The 16452-nt window shown below is 47.4% G+C and overlaps 1 protein-coding gene and 1 pseudogene across 1 annotated transcript; both read right to left on the bottom strand.

The window, feature by feature from the left end:
• Nucleotides 1-5714: 5714 nt before the first annotated feature.
• Nucleotides 5715-7384, bottom strand: LOC147976958 (uncharacterized). Its single transcript, XM_087519878.1, has 2 exons — nt 6250-7384; nt 5715-6146 (listed from the first exon to the last, which is right to left on the bottom strand). The coding sequence occupies exons 1-2, from the start codon at nt 7311-7313 to the stop codon at nt 6098-6100; spliced, it is 1113 nt and encodes a 370-aa protein (XP_087376004.1). The 5' UTR covers nt 7314-7384; the 3' UTR covers nt 5715-6097.
• A 5709-nt stretch (nt 7385-13093) lies between these two features.
• LOC147976959 (uncharacterized) lies at nt 13094-15463 on the bottom strand (annotated as a pseudogene).
• Nucleotides 15464-16452: the final 989 nt, after the last annotated feature.

Consider the following 16452-nt stretch of genomic DNA (forward strand, 5'->3'; position numbering starts at 1 on the left):
TCTCTCCATGCATTTTAAATTCAAATTATTGTCTTTTTTGCTTGTCGTGTGGCCAAAGTTCAGTTATGTTTCATGCATGCTTCGCCGGCCGGAATGCCAGTTGGGGTAGTATGTATAAGCATTTGTCTTGTCTCCCTCTCCATGACCTCAACTACCCAAGTATGAACGGCACTCCAAATTAGAGCACACGTTTACATAACTAGGACCGCTTACGTACATGACCATCTGTCCATCTTGATTGTACATGGCCGAATATATATTGAGTACCCATACTTGCAGGGACGAAGCTAGAAAAAGTGGGTACTGGTGTCAACCGCTGCCCACGCTAAACCTCTAGCAGAAATTATAGTAGTGCAACAACATAGATAATGGCCGAGAGTGATATAAAGAGCAACAATATGGAACGAGCTGGTAATATTATTATTACATAAAAAAATCGTACCAAGTAGCGAGTATTGGCTGAGCGAAGTCATAAAGTAACACTTCTTTACATTTCCGGAAATAATAGGCAAAAAGATGACTTTGGAACATTTCATTTGTAACTTTCTGGAAAGGATGAACAAAAGAACATATTATATTCACAACAATAGTAAGAAACAAATAATGCAGAAAATAAGTATCATTAAGGAAAAAAGAAAGTGATACGGAGACTCACATTTTATAACTTCCCTTCTCCATCTTTCATCTTCTTAAATATATGATACTTGCATACGTGTTGCCTACTCCTGCATGTGCTCCTTTCATATGGCATACATCTCACTATCTGCATTTTTGTTCTCCCCACATTTTGTTTCCTTGCAAAAAAAAAGTCTTTTATAAGAGCCATCTTGGCAAACTCACTGCATTATTGGATGGTCTTAACATATTATACATCGGCCCAATCCCACGAAATGCAAAACAATGAACGCAAACACATGAGCCCTAGCTTTTTTTTAAAGAAAACTTTCAATCTATTCATTTTCAATCATGGCAGTACAAAAAAAATTAGAAATAATAAAAATTACATCCCGATCCTTAGACCACCTAGCAACGACTACTAGTACTGAAACGAGCCGAAGGCATGCTGGGCAAACCTTGTTGTATTAGATAGTCGAGAAGTCGTCGTGCTAAGGCCTCATAGGACCAACACACCAGAATAACAACCGCCGCCGATGAAGAGTAGCTTAGATCTAAAGTATCCAACCGGAAGACACACGAGCGTCGACAAACAACAACCAAATCTGAGCAGATCCACCAGAGACATACATCCGCACGCCCACCGAAGATGCTACACGCACCACTGAGATGGGGGCTAGGCGGGGAGAACCTTATTCCATCTGCAGGGAGCCGCCGCCGTCTTGCCTTTATGAGCAGGACACAAACCCTAACAAAACTGAAAGAAACGTCAAAAACGGAGCCCTCCCGCCGGCAAAAACCGGGATCCCCCACACCTCTATGGCCCTAAGGCCACCGGAGACGAGGCAAGGAACCCTAACTTTTCTTGGGGTAGGAGGAACCAAGGAAGAGAGATATTCTTTTATCACATGAGCCCTAGCTAATAGATGAGAGAAACACAATGATAGCTCGAGTGCGCCATCAGGGTCCTCAAAATTTTCTTTTGTGCCCCCTTAGTTGATGTGCTTTGCCTAGAAATCATGGTGGGTCTTTTCCACGTCTCCACCCTGTAAATAAATCCACACCAAGACCCTAAAAAACTTGATTTTAGGTTCTCCATGGCTACGTTTTGCACTACCTCAGTTTGTTTTTCTCCTCGCCGTGTCTCGCTACCATCCCCCCTCACCCACCACTACCGCCACCACTTGCATCATTCCACCTATGCCCCCTCTTTCTTCTCATAGAAATAACTAATCTAGAGAGGATGAATCTCGCACAGTGCTCCTGGAGGCGACACAGACCTCCACAACCTTGGTGGATCGAGCACACCAGGATACATACAACCTCCTCCATCACCTAGCCTCTCTTCTAAACTAGGCATGGTTCGTTGTGGTGGCGAGTTTCATAGGTTATCTTCTTTGTGATAACATTAAGTCAGAACAAATAGGGCTAGTATTGCTAGACATTATGACACAATGCTAGCAACGCTTGCGAGTGTCAAAGATGAAGACATTGATAGGGACCTAACATTAGGGTGATCTGGTTTTATACATTGAAGGACGGAAAAATTAAATGTTGCATTTGGTAGGTACCCTTATCTGACATGGTATCATGTGTCGTAAGGCATCATGTCTCTGTTCCTTATAGTGATTACAATCGACATAAAGATATAACATTTCCTCAAATCCAAAATTTAACCCCTTTTTGCTTTTCAACTTGGCAAAAAAATGTGAACCTTTATCCACTTCTTGTGTTTTTTATCATATTCTTACTATTTACCCCCTTATTAAGTTCATCGAGAATTGAGCACGCTATCTCTAGAATTTGTTGAGTGGTTTACGGAATAATCAAGGGCATGGGAAGAAACTAAGACGAACTACATGTCAACAACTCATGCACTCTAGAATGTTTGACTATTTAAGCATAACATAGACAATCATACACTATAGAAACATATCAAGACATTCATTAGACTCTAATGCTCTAGAACTATTGATCAAGATATTTATGAATAATAAGCTTGGTCTTACTTCACCCTAAACGAAATAAGACTTCCATATCCATGTTTAGCTCAGACGTAGCTGCCTTCTTTTTGGGTGTGAAGAAATGTGAAACCAAAATACGCAATAAGCATAAGCATTAGCTCTCCCTTAAATGGAGGTGATCCAGCTGCACCTTCCAGTACGGCTACCTTGTTACGACTTCACTCCAGTTGCAAGCCCAGCCTTATGCATCCCCCTACTTACGGTTAAGGGTAATGACTTCAAACATGGCCAACTCCTATAGCGTGACGGGCGGTGTGTACAAGGCCCGGGAACGGATTCACCGCTGTATGGCTTACCGGTGATTACTAGTGAATCCCACTTCATGCAGGCAAGTTGCAGCCCTGCAATCCGAACTGAGGACGGGTTTCTGGAGTTAGCTCACCCTCGCGAGATCGCGACCCTTTATTTCACTATTTTTGTTCATAGTTTTCTAGTAATTCTAGATACATTTTTGAAATTTTGGGATTTTTTTAAAACCATCTATCTCCTTCGCTTGTAGTCATTCATAAATAGAATTTGAGATGTAGTACACTATATTACACTAAGTGGAACAAAATAATCAATGCAAGATCTTTTGTATCTTCATTTTTAGCTCGCTCAAAATAATCAATGGACGATCTTTTGTATCTTCATGTTCATCTCGCTTAATTTAGGGGGACATTCCGTTTAATGAAAGGTTCTTTAAATGTCATCAATAAATTTTAAGAACCAATGAACATAACTTTGAAGGGAAAATATGGTTTAGATATAGCACATATATTATTTTCCATGGCAGATGTATAACACATGCCACAAAACAAAGTGTCTTCAATATAATAATATGTTTATTAATTCAACTAGCTATAGAACAATATGCAAGTTTACATTTTAAGTTGATGAATCCATAAAATAGATGCACTTTTAACAACAAATATGTTATAAAGAATAAAAAAGTTTGTTATAGATAAGTTATAATCATTAATCTAGGACCAATAGATTAATAAGACATGCTATGAAAACATAATTCCCATGTTTCAACATACTCATCCACGCGCGCAGAGGGATTAATAGGGAAAGTTGGGGCGATCGTCCAGTATTGATTTTCAGGAAAACATATCAACTTGTACGATGTGTACGCATCGTCAACCAACTTTATTCGTCAGAATGGTATTTGGCTTGTTGAGGGGAAAAGAAAGAAGTGGAGCGATATGATCAGCTGCCTAGTTTATGTTGGCCATGTTGTTCAGGCCTTTAGCTTTTAAACTCACGCTGAATGGTGGCCATCTGAAATAGCGATTAGGGAATCATTTCAAGATAAGGACAACATATAGAGGAACGAGCAGCTAACCACGACTGCATGGACCCTAGCGCAAACTAGCGGGCAACCTCATGGTGTGCAGCATGGTGTCACATACCACACATGATTTAGGCCAGCCTACAAGGGTACAAGCCCGCGGGCAAGGCGCAGAGTGGCGGATCGGTGTTCCTAGTGGCGTCCTAGGCATTACTGGTTCAAATAATTTGGTAAAAGTAGATGTTATTCATGAAGAGAAGGAATTAGCAATGGAAAAGGTATAAATTTTCAAATTTGTAGATTTGTGTATACTGTGAATTTGTGATGTAGGTTTTCATAGCTTTGTAATGTTTGGATTAATTTGGTGTTCGAGTATGATTTTGGTATGCGTTAAGCTCCCGCACCTCAAATTGTGTCTGTCCTCCACCACTACTCGTCGACCATGGTGCGATTACAAGGCAACGAAACTCTATGATCGAATACAACATCTCGGGGGTGTACATAAAATACAATTTCATGTAGGGTCTAAGAAATAATTTTGTAATACAAGGTCAACAATATCATATGAACTAACAATTGAAGTTTGGTGTTGCATCTCAAATCAGGAAGAACTCTATGGTACATTGAAGAGACATACATACGGTTATTGGAGTGACTCACTACGGATGACTATGGGGATATTCACTCTATGAAACCAATCATCTAAAAAGACTTGACCTTGATTTTAGTCGAGGAAGGAAAGTTTCAAATATCTCAAATGTCAATTAGCAAATATTATAAAACAATAATAATACCCTAAATAAATATTTAAGGAGCTTACAATTTTTACCATAGGTTGAACTTTGTCATCTTGCATTCTTTTTGGTACATGAGACTTCTACACATATCTTACTTAGTCATGCACAGTGCATAGCTCATCCTTTACAAAACCAATCAATTGCAATATTTTGATTCCAAGCCTTGCAAAATCTCTCCAAATTGTCTATAAGTATCTTACCTATATGTAGATAGTGGGTACTTCATACAGCAAAAATAATATATTTAATTGCTTGCCATGTTAGCTAAGCTTCCCCAATAACACCAGTGTTAGATTCTACAAGGGGCACAAATACCTTCATGTTTACCTCTTTTTTTGTATCGATTTTTTAATCATTTAAGCTTATTTTGAACTTGTCATTGAAACATGTTTACACCCTTCTACCAAATGCTCAGGATGAACCTTCTTATACTTCATGGCCAAGATCCTTGACATATCCATGTGAAAGGATCTCGAGCTCAGACGTGCGAAATTCTGTATGCAAATCTGAATGGTCCTTTATTAAAATATTTACAACGACCTTCTAAAACGACCACGGCGGGGGACATTCGCTTGTAGCCGACTATGAGGAGTTGTGGCTGGTCAGAGGGGTGGATCTGGCGGGGTGATACAAAATCATGGCATAGCATGCAAAAAATTAGGCAGGAGCGGACTCTTTACAGACTCGAAATTGCGACAAGGCAGACAAATTTCGGAGTTGACAAGGGCGGAGGGGGCTAAGAGTAGTCATGATGTTCTAAGGCAGCTGTCTATTGTTGTCTGCCTAACGGGCTATATAAGGTCTCTTTGACTAGTTTGACTTCTTGATGGATCTCAAAGAAATTGATGGTACAGACAGACCAGGAACGTCCAATTACATATGTATATTCTTATTTGAGGGAGTGAAATGGAGAAGATGCTTCTTCGACACCGAAATATTTAAAGTTCGGTCAAAATATCTCGGCAATTTCCATAGTAGACACAAGAACTTAAACATGTTCGAAAAATCAAATATTTCATCAAATTCAAATGAATGTTTTGGTCCTTCGGCTCAAAGACAAACTGAAATTCGGCTGTGGCTGAAATATTTCTCAACTGAAAGTAAAAACAATGAACCTGACCATCTCCTCGTACCACCCAATTAAGGTGTTGCATGGCTGCATGCATGCTGCAGCTCACACTTCTCTGGTCAAGCATAGCATGCATGCGGCATGCCCCAGGCTACGACCAATACGTGTTTTATATTTCAGACTGAAAAACACACACTATAACTTGGACTCAGTAAAGTAGCAGTACATGGTCATCGGATATCATCAATCCTAGTCTGCACAGATGCATGCATGCAGCAGTCTTTGGAGACCTAGTCGTTCGACTAGAGTGGACGACATGTCATGAGAGCCACTCCTCGTCCCATCCCCCCATCTCTCCTATCTCCATGCTGCAAAAACCAAAACCAAACATCAACATCCCCGATTATTAAACAATTTTTTGCACCTTAATTTTGGTATAACAACTACGTTGCCTCAGTCTAGCTAGCTTACCGTGGGAAGGAGACGTCTTCGCCGTAGTACACATCACCCAGATGCATCCCCGGGATGTCCACTGAGTCTGTCTGGTGACCCACCGCAGCGCCGTCGTCGAGGAGTGTGCTCCACCACGCCGACGTGGCCAGGTTCAGTGTGTCGCTCCACTCGATGTCGTGCCGCTCCCCAACCGAGTAGATCGCCGCCATCTCCTCCTCATCCAGCACCCGGTGTAGCGATGGTGAAGTGTTCTCGACGGTGGCGGACGCCACGTCCTGGCTCGCCATCGTCGTCGCCGGCGGAGAGGAGTAGACAGAGTAGGAGGAGGCAGGCGAGGGTTGTTGGAGCAACGGAGGAGGATCAAAGGAGTTAGAAGCGGTGTTGTTCTTGGCATCTTCACCAGCAACTCCCCCGCCGCCGAAGCCATGGAAGCTCAGGTTAAGCCCAAGTGGCTGCGTAGGCAGCGGCAGCAACTGGTCTAGAGCATCAACCATGGGAACCATGGGTGCAGCTGCTGGTGTGTGGTAAGGGAGGAGTGGGGATGAATAATATGAGCAACTACTGTTTGTTTCCGTGGAGTGTGCAAATGGGTAATCTGAGAAGGAACCATATGAGCTCATGCTGGGTGCACTACAAGCTAGCCTATGATCTTGCACTACCTGGACCTCCTGCTGATGTTGAAATTCTTGCACCAGTTGTTGATGTTGCTGCTGCTCCTTGGCTTCCTTCATGGAGGCTCTGTGGATCTTGAGAGCCGAGACGATCTCTCGCCTGGCCTCGGCCATGTTGAGTAGCCTCTCCTGGTATGGCCTGCTTGTGTGCAGCCTCCTCCTCACCTGCTTCTTGTGTGGCTGCTGCTGCTGCTGTAGAGATGGTGGTGTGGTTTGGGGCGCATGTTGCTCTTCTTGCTGCGGCTTGGTGCCCATGGTGATGTGGTGGTCTTTGGGTCTCGTTGTGGAGGAGGAGCTAAGATGTTTCACAAGGCTCCTAATGTAAGCCCCGGAGAGGTGTGGCTCTTCTTGCTTTCTGTTGTTGATCTTTGAGGAGGAGCAAGTGGTAGGAGCTAGCCGCTGGTTCCTCATCTCTTTGCTTCTCTCTTTCTAGCTTGGTGAGATAGATTCTCTTTCTTGCTAAGGGAACAGCAGGCGTATGGGAGGGTAGGGAGAGGGTGATGGGGATGATATATATAGGGTGGTACAAGAAAAGTCATGTGTAGTTTGTTAGGATGCCATGTTATCCTCTTGGCAATGCATGTCATATGGTCTTAAGATAGTAGGTAGGTTGGCAGATAGTGTAGCTAGAACTAGCAGCACACCACTGTGGGTCATCGTTTTGGTACTTGAAGAACATTGACTCATACCCATGTCTAGAGAAAGTCTCCCCCACATCTCAGGGATATATAAGGACAACGCTGTTTAATAATATAGCGACCACAAAAAGGTTCTGTCTGTATATAATTTGACTGAGAATTTCTTATATCAAAGTACATGGTGCCAACAATTTGATCTAATATTAATTATCCCACCCTTGTGCAAATATCAACAACAAAATAGCGCGTTATCTCGACGTTATAGCGTGTCTAGAAGAGTCATGTTACGTAGCTAATTTGCTCACCACAGCGCTATTCGTGTTATACTACGCTATTCCGACGCTAAACAAAATAACATTGTAGTGTTTTTGCATGTACCACACAGCAGTTCATCAGGCATCGCTGCATCGGCCCAACTCACTCTCACTCTCTCTCTTCCAGACGCAAGGCATCCAAGGGCCCATACAACAACGCATACAGCCTAACCTAGCCAACTCATCACTAGTTTCCCACCAACTGCTGATCGAGGGCGACGGCAACGGCGTTCGTGACTTGTGAGCGAAGACGGCGGTAGCGGTTCTTGGACAGCAGCAGCCTCTCATCGTCCTGTCTTCAAGTAGCAACACCGGCCACATCTCCAATTAGGAGTGTTCCATTTCCTTGCAAATTAGGAGTATACATGCCCAACGCCCACGCCCCATCCCTCCCTCACCTCCGGCGAGGTCATGTTAGAGCCCTCGGCGATGCCATGACAGGACATGGCATCCCCACACTGATCTTGGGCTCTGTCGAACCGCATTGTCCCCGTCTCTCGAGAGGTCCTGGCTTGGCTTGGCTGGGGACGCTGCAGGCGGCTGCGTCGTCCGGTTTTCAGCCAACTGATAATTTTTTTTTTGGAAAAGGGGTGATTCCCCGGCCTCTGCATCAGAAAGATGCAAGCCTTCTTATTAACCAAAAAAAGTAGTGTCAACATGGTTCCAAAGGTCTCCAAATAATAATAAAGCACAGACAGCTCACACAGAGCCAAAAAGGGGCTAGAAACACTAACTAGCCGAGAAAAGACGCCACAACCGGCTGGCTAAAAAATAGATAGGAAATCTAAGTGCCTATCCTATTACATGACCGCCATCCAAACCGGTTGAAAATATCCCGAGCTACCATCTCCCATCGGAAAGACCCAGTAACCAAATGCTCCCTGGCCTCCGTCTGGGTGAGTGGCGACCACGAACGGATCAGTGCCGTAGTTCGGAATATGACCTGCAAAAAATGTATACATGATAGTCTGTTAAAAACCAAATCATTTCTGCAAGTCCAGATAGTCCACAGCAAAGCACAAACTCCAACCCGAATATGTCTCGCTAAGTTAGGCTCAATCCCATTAAGCCATGCCCCAAATAACGCATAAACAGAATTCGGTGGATTGATACTAAAAGCAATGTGGATCGTCTGCCAAAGTACCTTGGCTAACGGGCAATCAAAAAAGAGATGTTTGATAGTCTCATCCCGATCACAGAAACTACACCTAGTAGGTCCTGTCCAATTACGCTTCATGAGGTTGTCCTTAGTTAAAATAACTTGTTTATGGACAAACCATATAAACACTTTTATTTTCAAAGGAACTTTGACATCCCAAATATGCTTGGACGTAGGGATGGAGTTTGAGTTAATAACATCAACATACATTGATTTAACCGTAAATACTCCAGATTTAGTCAGTTTCCAGCGTAATTCATCGGGTTGTTGTGAAAGCTGGACTTCCATCAGTCTCCTAACTAGATGGAGCCATTGTTCCCAACGATTGCCCGCTAGTGTTCGTCGGAACTGAATATTAAGGGGGATCGATTGAAAGACTGGTGCAACGAACACCTCACGTCGTTGCGCAATACGGTATAACGACGGATATTGGATGGCCAAGGGTGTCTCGCCGAGCCAAGTATCCTCCCAGAAACGTGTACTCGTGCCGTTTCCAATAACAAACTTCGTCCTATTAAACAACGATTGTTTGACTTTCATCAAGCCTTTCCAGAAAGGCGAATCGGTCGGCCTGACAGTGACCTGGGACAAAGTTTTTGTCTGGAGGTACTTGCTGCGAAGGATTTGAGCCCACATAGCGTCATTCTCCAATGAGAGCTTCCACAGCCACTTGCTAAGAAGGCATTTATTCTTAACTTCTAGATTCTCAATACCTAGGCCCCCTTGGTCTTTCGGTCTACAGATGATGTCCCATTTAGCAAGCCGATATTTTTTTTTAAGTTCATCACCCTGCCAAAAGAAGCGCGATCGATAGAAGTCCAGTCTCTTTCTAACCCCAACTGGGACCTCAAAGAACGATAGGAGAAACATTGGCATGCTCGTGAGCACCGAGTTAATCAGGATTAATCGGCCTCCGTATGACATGAGCTTACCCTTCCAACAACTCATTTTTTTCTCAAACCGATCCTCGATGCACTTCCACTCTATGTTAGTCAGCCTACGATGGTGGATTGGAATCCCCAGGTAAGAGAAGGGTAACTCGCCCAACTCACACCCAAACAATTGCCTATAAGCCTCCTGTTCATCTTTGGCCCTACCAAAGCAGAACAGCTCGCTCTTATGAAAGTTAATCTTTAACCCGGTCAATTGTTCAAATAGGCATAGCACCAGCTTCATATTTCTCGCCTTGGCCAAGTCATGCTCCATAAAGATGATTGTATCATCAGCGTACTGAAGGATGGGTACACCTCCATCAATTAGATGAGGTACCAATCCACCTACTTGACCATTTTCCTTAGCCCTTCCTATCAAAATTGCTAACATGTCCACCACAATGTTGAACAAGATAGGGGACATCGGATCTCCTTGTCTTAGGCCTTTATGTGTCTGGAAGTAATGACCTATGTCACCATTAACTTTAATTCCCACACTACCTTTTTGCGTAAATGATTCAACCTGTCGGCGCCAGGCTTCATCAAAACCTTTCATACGCAATGACTGTTGGAGGAATGGCCATTTGACCTTATCGTACGCTTTCTCGAAATCCACCTTAAAAATTACTCCATCTAATTTTTTGGAATGGATTTCATGGAGTGTTTCATGCAGGACGACCACACCTTCAAGGATATTCCTGTCCGGCATGAAGGCAGTTTGAGACTACTGCACCACAGAATGCGCAATCTGTGTGAGTCTGTTTGTCCCGACCTTGGTGAAAATTTTGAAACTAACATTGAGGAGACAGATCGGCCTGAATTGCTCAATCCTCACCGCGTCCGTCTTCTTGGGAAGCAGTGTGATAGTCCCAAAATTCAAGTGAAATAATTGAAGCTGGCCACAAAACAGATCATTGAACATAGGTAGTAAATCCCCCTTAATAATGTGCCAGCGCTTTTTATAGAACTCTGCCGGGAATCCATCAGGTCCGGGAGCCTTATTGTTTTTCATATCTGCAATAGCATCAAACACCTCCTTCTCCGAGAACGGGGCAACCAGAATATCATTATCGGCAGCCGATAGCTGAGGCACATCCTCAGTCCTGGACTCATCGAGGGACACACAATTATCCTTCGGAGGTCCAAACAACTGCTTATAATAGTCTGTAATATATGTTTTTAGGTTGTTCTGGCCTAAAATGGTACCCTCGTCTTGCTCAAGCTGGAAGATACGTTTCTTTCTGTGCTTGCCATTGGCTATCAAGTGGAAGAACTGAGTATTCGCGTCCCCTTGGACTACTTTGCAAACTTTAGCACGCAAAGCCCACTTCAATTCTTCTTCGCGGAGCAGTTCTTTCAACCTCGTCTCCGCTTCATTTTTAGCCTGAAGCTCAGTTGGCGTTAGGATATTGGATTCGGCCTGTATGTCCAGGGCCTGTATAAGAGTAAGGAGTCTATCCTTTTCCATCTTATACACACCACTGAGGTTCTTAGCCCAGCCCCGTAAGAAACTCCTTAAATGCCTAATTTTATTCTGCCAACGCTCTAACGCAGTCTTGCCTCCAAGACCTCTATCCCACTCCCGGGCAATCAAATCCAAGAACCCCTCACGTTCAAACCATGACATCTCGAAGGAGAAGGTGTTCTTGTTACCCACATGGTTCGGCTCACCTGAGTCCACGAACAATGGGGTATGATCAGATATGCCCCTTGAAAGAGCTTGCACCGTCACTAGAGGGAACTTTTGTTCCCACTCCACGCTCGCAAGCACTCGATCAAGTTTTTCATAGGTTGGGTGTGGCAGAGCATTAGCCCAGGTGAACTTTCTACCCGAAAGCTCTGTCTCTCTCAGATCCAAGCTTTCAATAATGGTATTGAACATGAGCGACCATCAGCCGTCAAAATTATCATTGTTCTTCTCCTCTCTCCTCCTGATGATATTGAAATCACCCCCAACTAAAATTGGAAGCTGTTCTGACCCACAGATACGAACCAGGTCCGCCAGAAACTCCGCTTTAAGCTCGGACTGTGCGGCACCATACACCGCCACCAAAGCCCAGTTAAAACCATCTATCCTAGACCTGACTCGAAACTTCACCGCGAAGTCGCCCATCACTACACTTCAGACTTCAAGCGAATCGCATCTCACACCCAGTAAGATACCACCCGACCTTCCTCACGGAGGGAGGCAATGCCAATCAAAATCAATACCACCCACCAAAGAAGAGAGAAACTGGGGTGCAAAGTTATCTCTACCCGTCTCCGATAGAGCAACAAAATCTAACCTCTGCTCTAAAGCTGTCTCAGTAAGGAATCTTCTTTTAGCCAAGTCCTTCAGACCTCTGCTATTCCAAAATATTCCTCTCATAATTAATCATGGAATTTTTTAGTGGTACGAATCCTAGCACGCCTACGAACTGCGGAATCGGGATAGATCTTCCGATTCCACTTACGCTTAGGTTTACTAGGTGCTGTCGCCCAGTCCTCATAACCGGGTTCATAAATATCACCATCATCAATCTCTAGGGGTACATCATCTTCGTCAGAGTCATGCTTGGGTGGTGCTAAATCCGCACATAGATTATCTAGCACTCTGACCCCTAACGCATCAATCTCATCATCCTTCATTGGATTAACGGCTGCAAGGTTACGAATAGTCTCTAAGGCACGTTCCGCCTCCAAATCTAATAAATCATTCACCGAATTGGAAATCTCACTATCCGTAGCCCCTAGTGAAACTCCTAATTGGTTTGCATTATTTATAATCTCCTCATTAGAAAAATGCAATAAGGAATTAGATAGGTTGACGGACATACCGGAAGACAAAGCAGCCTCCTGAAGCTTGGCCGCCCTCATAGCGCACCGCTGCTGCATATCATCTACCTCGGGTATGTCGAGGATGCGAGCACTCATCCGTCTCCCCTCGGCGATAGGGTCCGGGATCCCGCCAAACGCGACAACCTCCTCCCTAGTAACACCTGGCACAGAGTCCCTCAAAGGCTCTACCAGGGTTACCAGAGAAGGCGTCTGTGGGCTCCCGATCCCCTTAGACGGGAGTCCCACACTAGGGACCCTGGTCATGGGTAGGAGCGAAGAGGAGATGACGGGGGCCGCCTGCCCGCGCCCTCCTCTGACCTCAGCCGCCGGCTCAGACGTATGAGCCATCGGTGAGGGAGAGACGGTCCTCCTGATCGTCGAGGGCGAAGGGGGAGCCAAGGCCTCCTACCCCAGCACCCCCCAGCACCGCTGCTGCCGCGGTGGTTACCGCCACCGTCGGGGAAGTAGGAGCCGAGGCCGCCTGCCTCGGGCTCCCGCTCCTCGTACCGACCGACCCACACGGGGCCGGCGTGACCGACGCCGCCAAGAGCGTGGTGGGGTGGGGAGAAGGCGAGGCCACCTGCCCCGAAGCTCCTCCCCCACGACCCACCTTGCCCGTATACGCCGACACCGGAGTCGCGTCCACATTGACCTGGCCAAGAGAAGCTCCCTCCGGACTCCTCTCCGTAGCTCCGACCATTGACCTGGCCGGCCATCCAGCAAACAAACCAGCATCCCCCTCGAACTCCAACGGGGGAAGCGTGTGCTCAAGACAATCATCAGAATCTACCCGGTCACTCCATAGTCTGGGAGGTGCCGAGGCTGGCTCAAAGGACCCAAAACGCAGAGTAGTCATGGGCACCGCTGGGGAAGCTGCAGGCTCAACCCCGGTCCCATCCCCGGGCAACTGAGAAGAACCATTAGACCCCTCGCGCGTGGGCTCATCAGACGGTGCCCCCTTGGCCCCGGCATTGCCATCACTGTCTTGCATGTCAACATCGTTACCATTAACCGAATCATCAAATAAATCCGTGTCCTCAAACTCGATGTCTAGCGGGAACACCACTCCCCTGTAAGTCCAGTTGACCTTATCGGGCACGAACTCAATATCCAGAACACTCACTAATATCCGGGCCACCCCATGGGCACGTGTGAAAGCCATATCCACTTTTTCTGTCTTCCCCACCATGATGCCCATACTAGCCACCACTCGAGCGTCCTGCAGAGGCTTAGAAGGAGCCCCTGTAAACCGCAACCAGACCTGCGTAAGCGGCTTCCCCTTAGGCTCAACCTGCTTCCACTCATGGAACTCCAGGATACACGTAGTACCGGGAACTCGACACAAGCCAAAGCTCAACAATCGCTGCAAATCATCCACAGTTGGGAACTCAACCTTAAAAGACCTGTCCTCGATAAGCACCAATTCCCATCGAAAATCCCTGGGAGCCAACTCCTGAAGCCTCCTCACAATATGTGCCTCAGTCACCTCGCCCTGGGTTGCTTTCACAATCCCGGAAGTCAAGCTCAGGGTATCCTCCGGGACCTCTCTCGCCGCCGGGGACTCAAAAAACATGAGCTCAGCACAATAGACTCCATAAATATTCAGCGTCGGAGGCAGGTCACGCAACAACGGGCACTCCCCCGAGTCATGTACAGGCTTGCCACACGTCTCGCACAGCTGGGCCACACATTCAGCAATGAAGTGACCCTTCTCATTGCAGCGGTAACAAAGCATCCGTTCCTTCTTTCGTGCATATTTGGACGCCCTTTCAGTAGCCTCGTCTACCGTCCTAGCCTCAGGAACCTCGACCCTAACCACGGCGTTCGTCACCTCCATCGCCTGGGACTCGGTGGGAGTATGGTCATCCTCCGCTGTGGACGCCACGGGATCAACTGCCTTGGGCGGGGGCGGTCGGCGGAATCTCCCACGGCCCCCACCCCGACCACCACGATGGCCACGAAAGCCTCCTCTCTGACGGTGATCCGGGCCGGAGGCCCCCTCGACGAAACCACCTGTCGGGCCGAGAAACGGTCTCTCAGCAGACCCGTCCCTCTGCCAGGCATAGCCACGGCTGCCACCCGTGGATGAAGACCCACGATGCTGTCCATCTCCATACGCGTCAGAACCATCATCCCCCCACTGACCTCAGGGCGGATCATAGGACTCTGTAGTGTTGGAACTCTGTCTCGTTTGCACCGATCCCGAACGATCCTGAGCGGGCCGCGCGACGTAGTGCGGCGGAGGTTTGGCACGAGGCTGGTTGCCGATAGTTGGCGTAGCTCCTGTGACCGCACCACCCCGACCCGGTGCCGCCGCGCCCGGCGCCGAGGGCCGAGTCCCGCCCCGACCCGCGGCCGGCTGCACAACGGGCGCCACGCCCGGTGCCGGGGGCCGAGTCCCGCCCCGATCCGCAGCCGTCTGCACGGCAACCACGCCTGGTGCCGGAGGACGCTGCCCGCCCCGACCGGCCAAAGGCAGCTGCTGCAAATGCCCTGGCCGCTGGGTACCCAGGTTGCCATCGCCGCGACCAGGGAAGCCCGGCGCCGCGCCATCACCCTGCGCCGGCTGCCTCTGGCCTGTTGGCACCGGTGCCCCACGTCCGGCAGCCGCAGCCGTCGGCGGCGCAGCCCCATCCCGACCTGAGGGAGCCGCCGCGGTGGTTTTTTTGGCCGGCGGCGCTGCCGCCCCGCGACCAGCCATAACCTTGAGAGGTGAGATCCTCTTCGCCCGACCCGAACCGCACGCTGGGAAGCCCGGAGTCCCGCGCCTAGGAACCTTAGCGATAGCAGCCGACGGCGCGGTAGCGGAAGAAAGAGAGATCGCTGCGTACGTGCATGGGGGATCGCTACGTGAGGGACTCAGGTCCGGTCCAGCCTGGGCCACATACCCAGCCATCCCAGGCCCATCTCCTCGCATCCCCGACCGACACAAAGTCGGCCCATCGCAGCCCACCAAGTAATTCAAACGAGCCGATCGCATCTCAGCGATCTGGGAGGGCACTGCGGACGCCATGGCCGCCGCCGGCGCCGGACGCACGCCCCTCAGCTTCCCGTTCTTTCGTTTCTTAACAGTAATCCACGAATCCGGCCTAATCTTATCGAAAAGAGAGAACATGCCTGTCCGTAGTATATGGCAAGCAAGTACAATACATGCATCTGCAAGTACGTGGACGCAAAGCAAGCACAAATGCATGCATGTATAGAGACGGGCAGTTTCAAATATGGCCAACTCCTTTGTTCTGCTTTACACAACTGACTCGATAAAGCGATAAGATTCATCAATGAACCACATGAAGATAAGTAGGTGGTCTAGGAATAGATGTGCATTATTTCTTCGACACTTTCATGGACCAGTTGACATTGACAGAGCACACCAACATCGGCTATACGACATGAACAGTGGTCTACATCGTCGAGCCGTAAGTGCAGTCCCTCCCATACATGACTGCCCTCTACTTAATTGCTGCCTGAACGATTGGCTATGTACATGGGTGCTCTCTCTCTCCCTCTCTGTGTGCGTCTCTCTCTCTCTCTCTCGTAGGTAGTAGAAGTAGTGGATTTCTGTAGAAACTAGGCGAAAAAGCAGTGTACATCTATCTATCCAACGGGCCGAAAAGTGCCGACCGAATGTCCTCAACTGAGAACCACAACTGAATGGCAAACGGCCACCTAATACATCAAACTCTGCTC

This window comes from Triticum urartu, chromosome 4A (assembly GCF_056163025.1).
Source record: "Triticum urartu cultivar PI428250 chromosome 4A, HENAU_Tu73, whole genome shotgun sequence".
Lineage (NCBI taxonomy): Eukaryota > Viridiplantae > Streptophyta > Magnoliopsida > Poales > Poaceae > Triticum > Triticum urartu.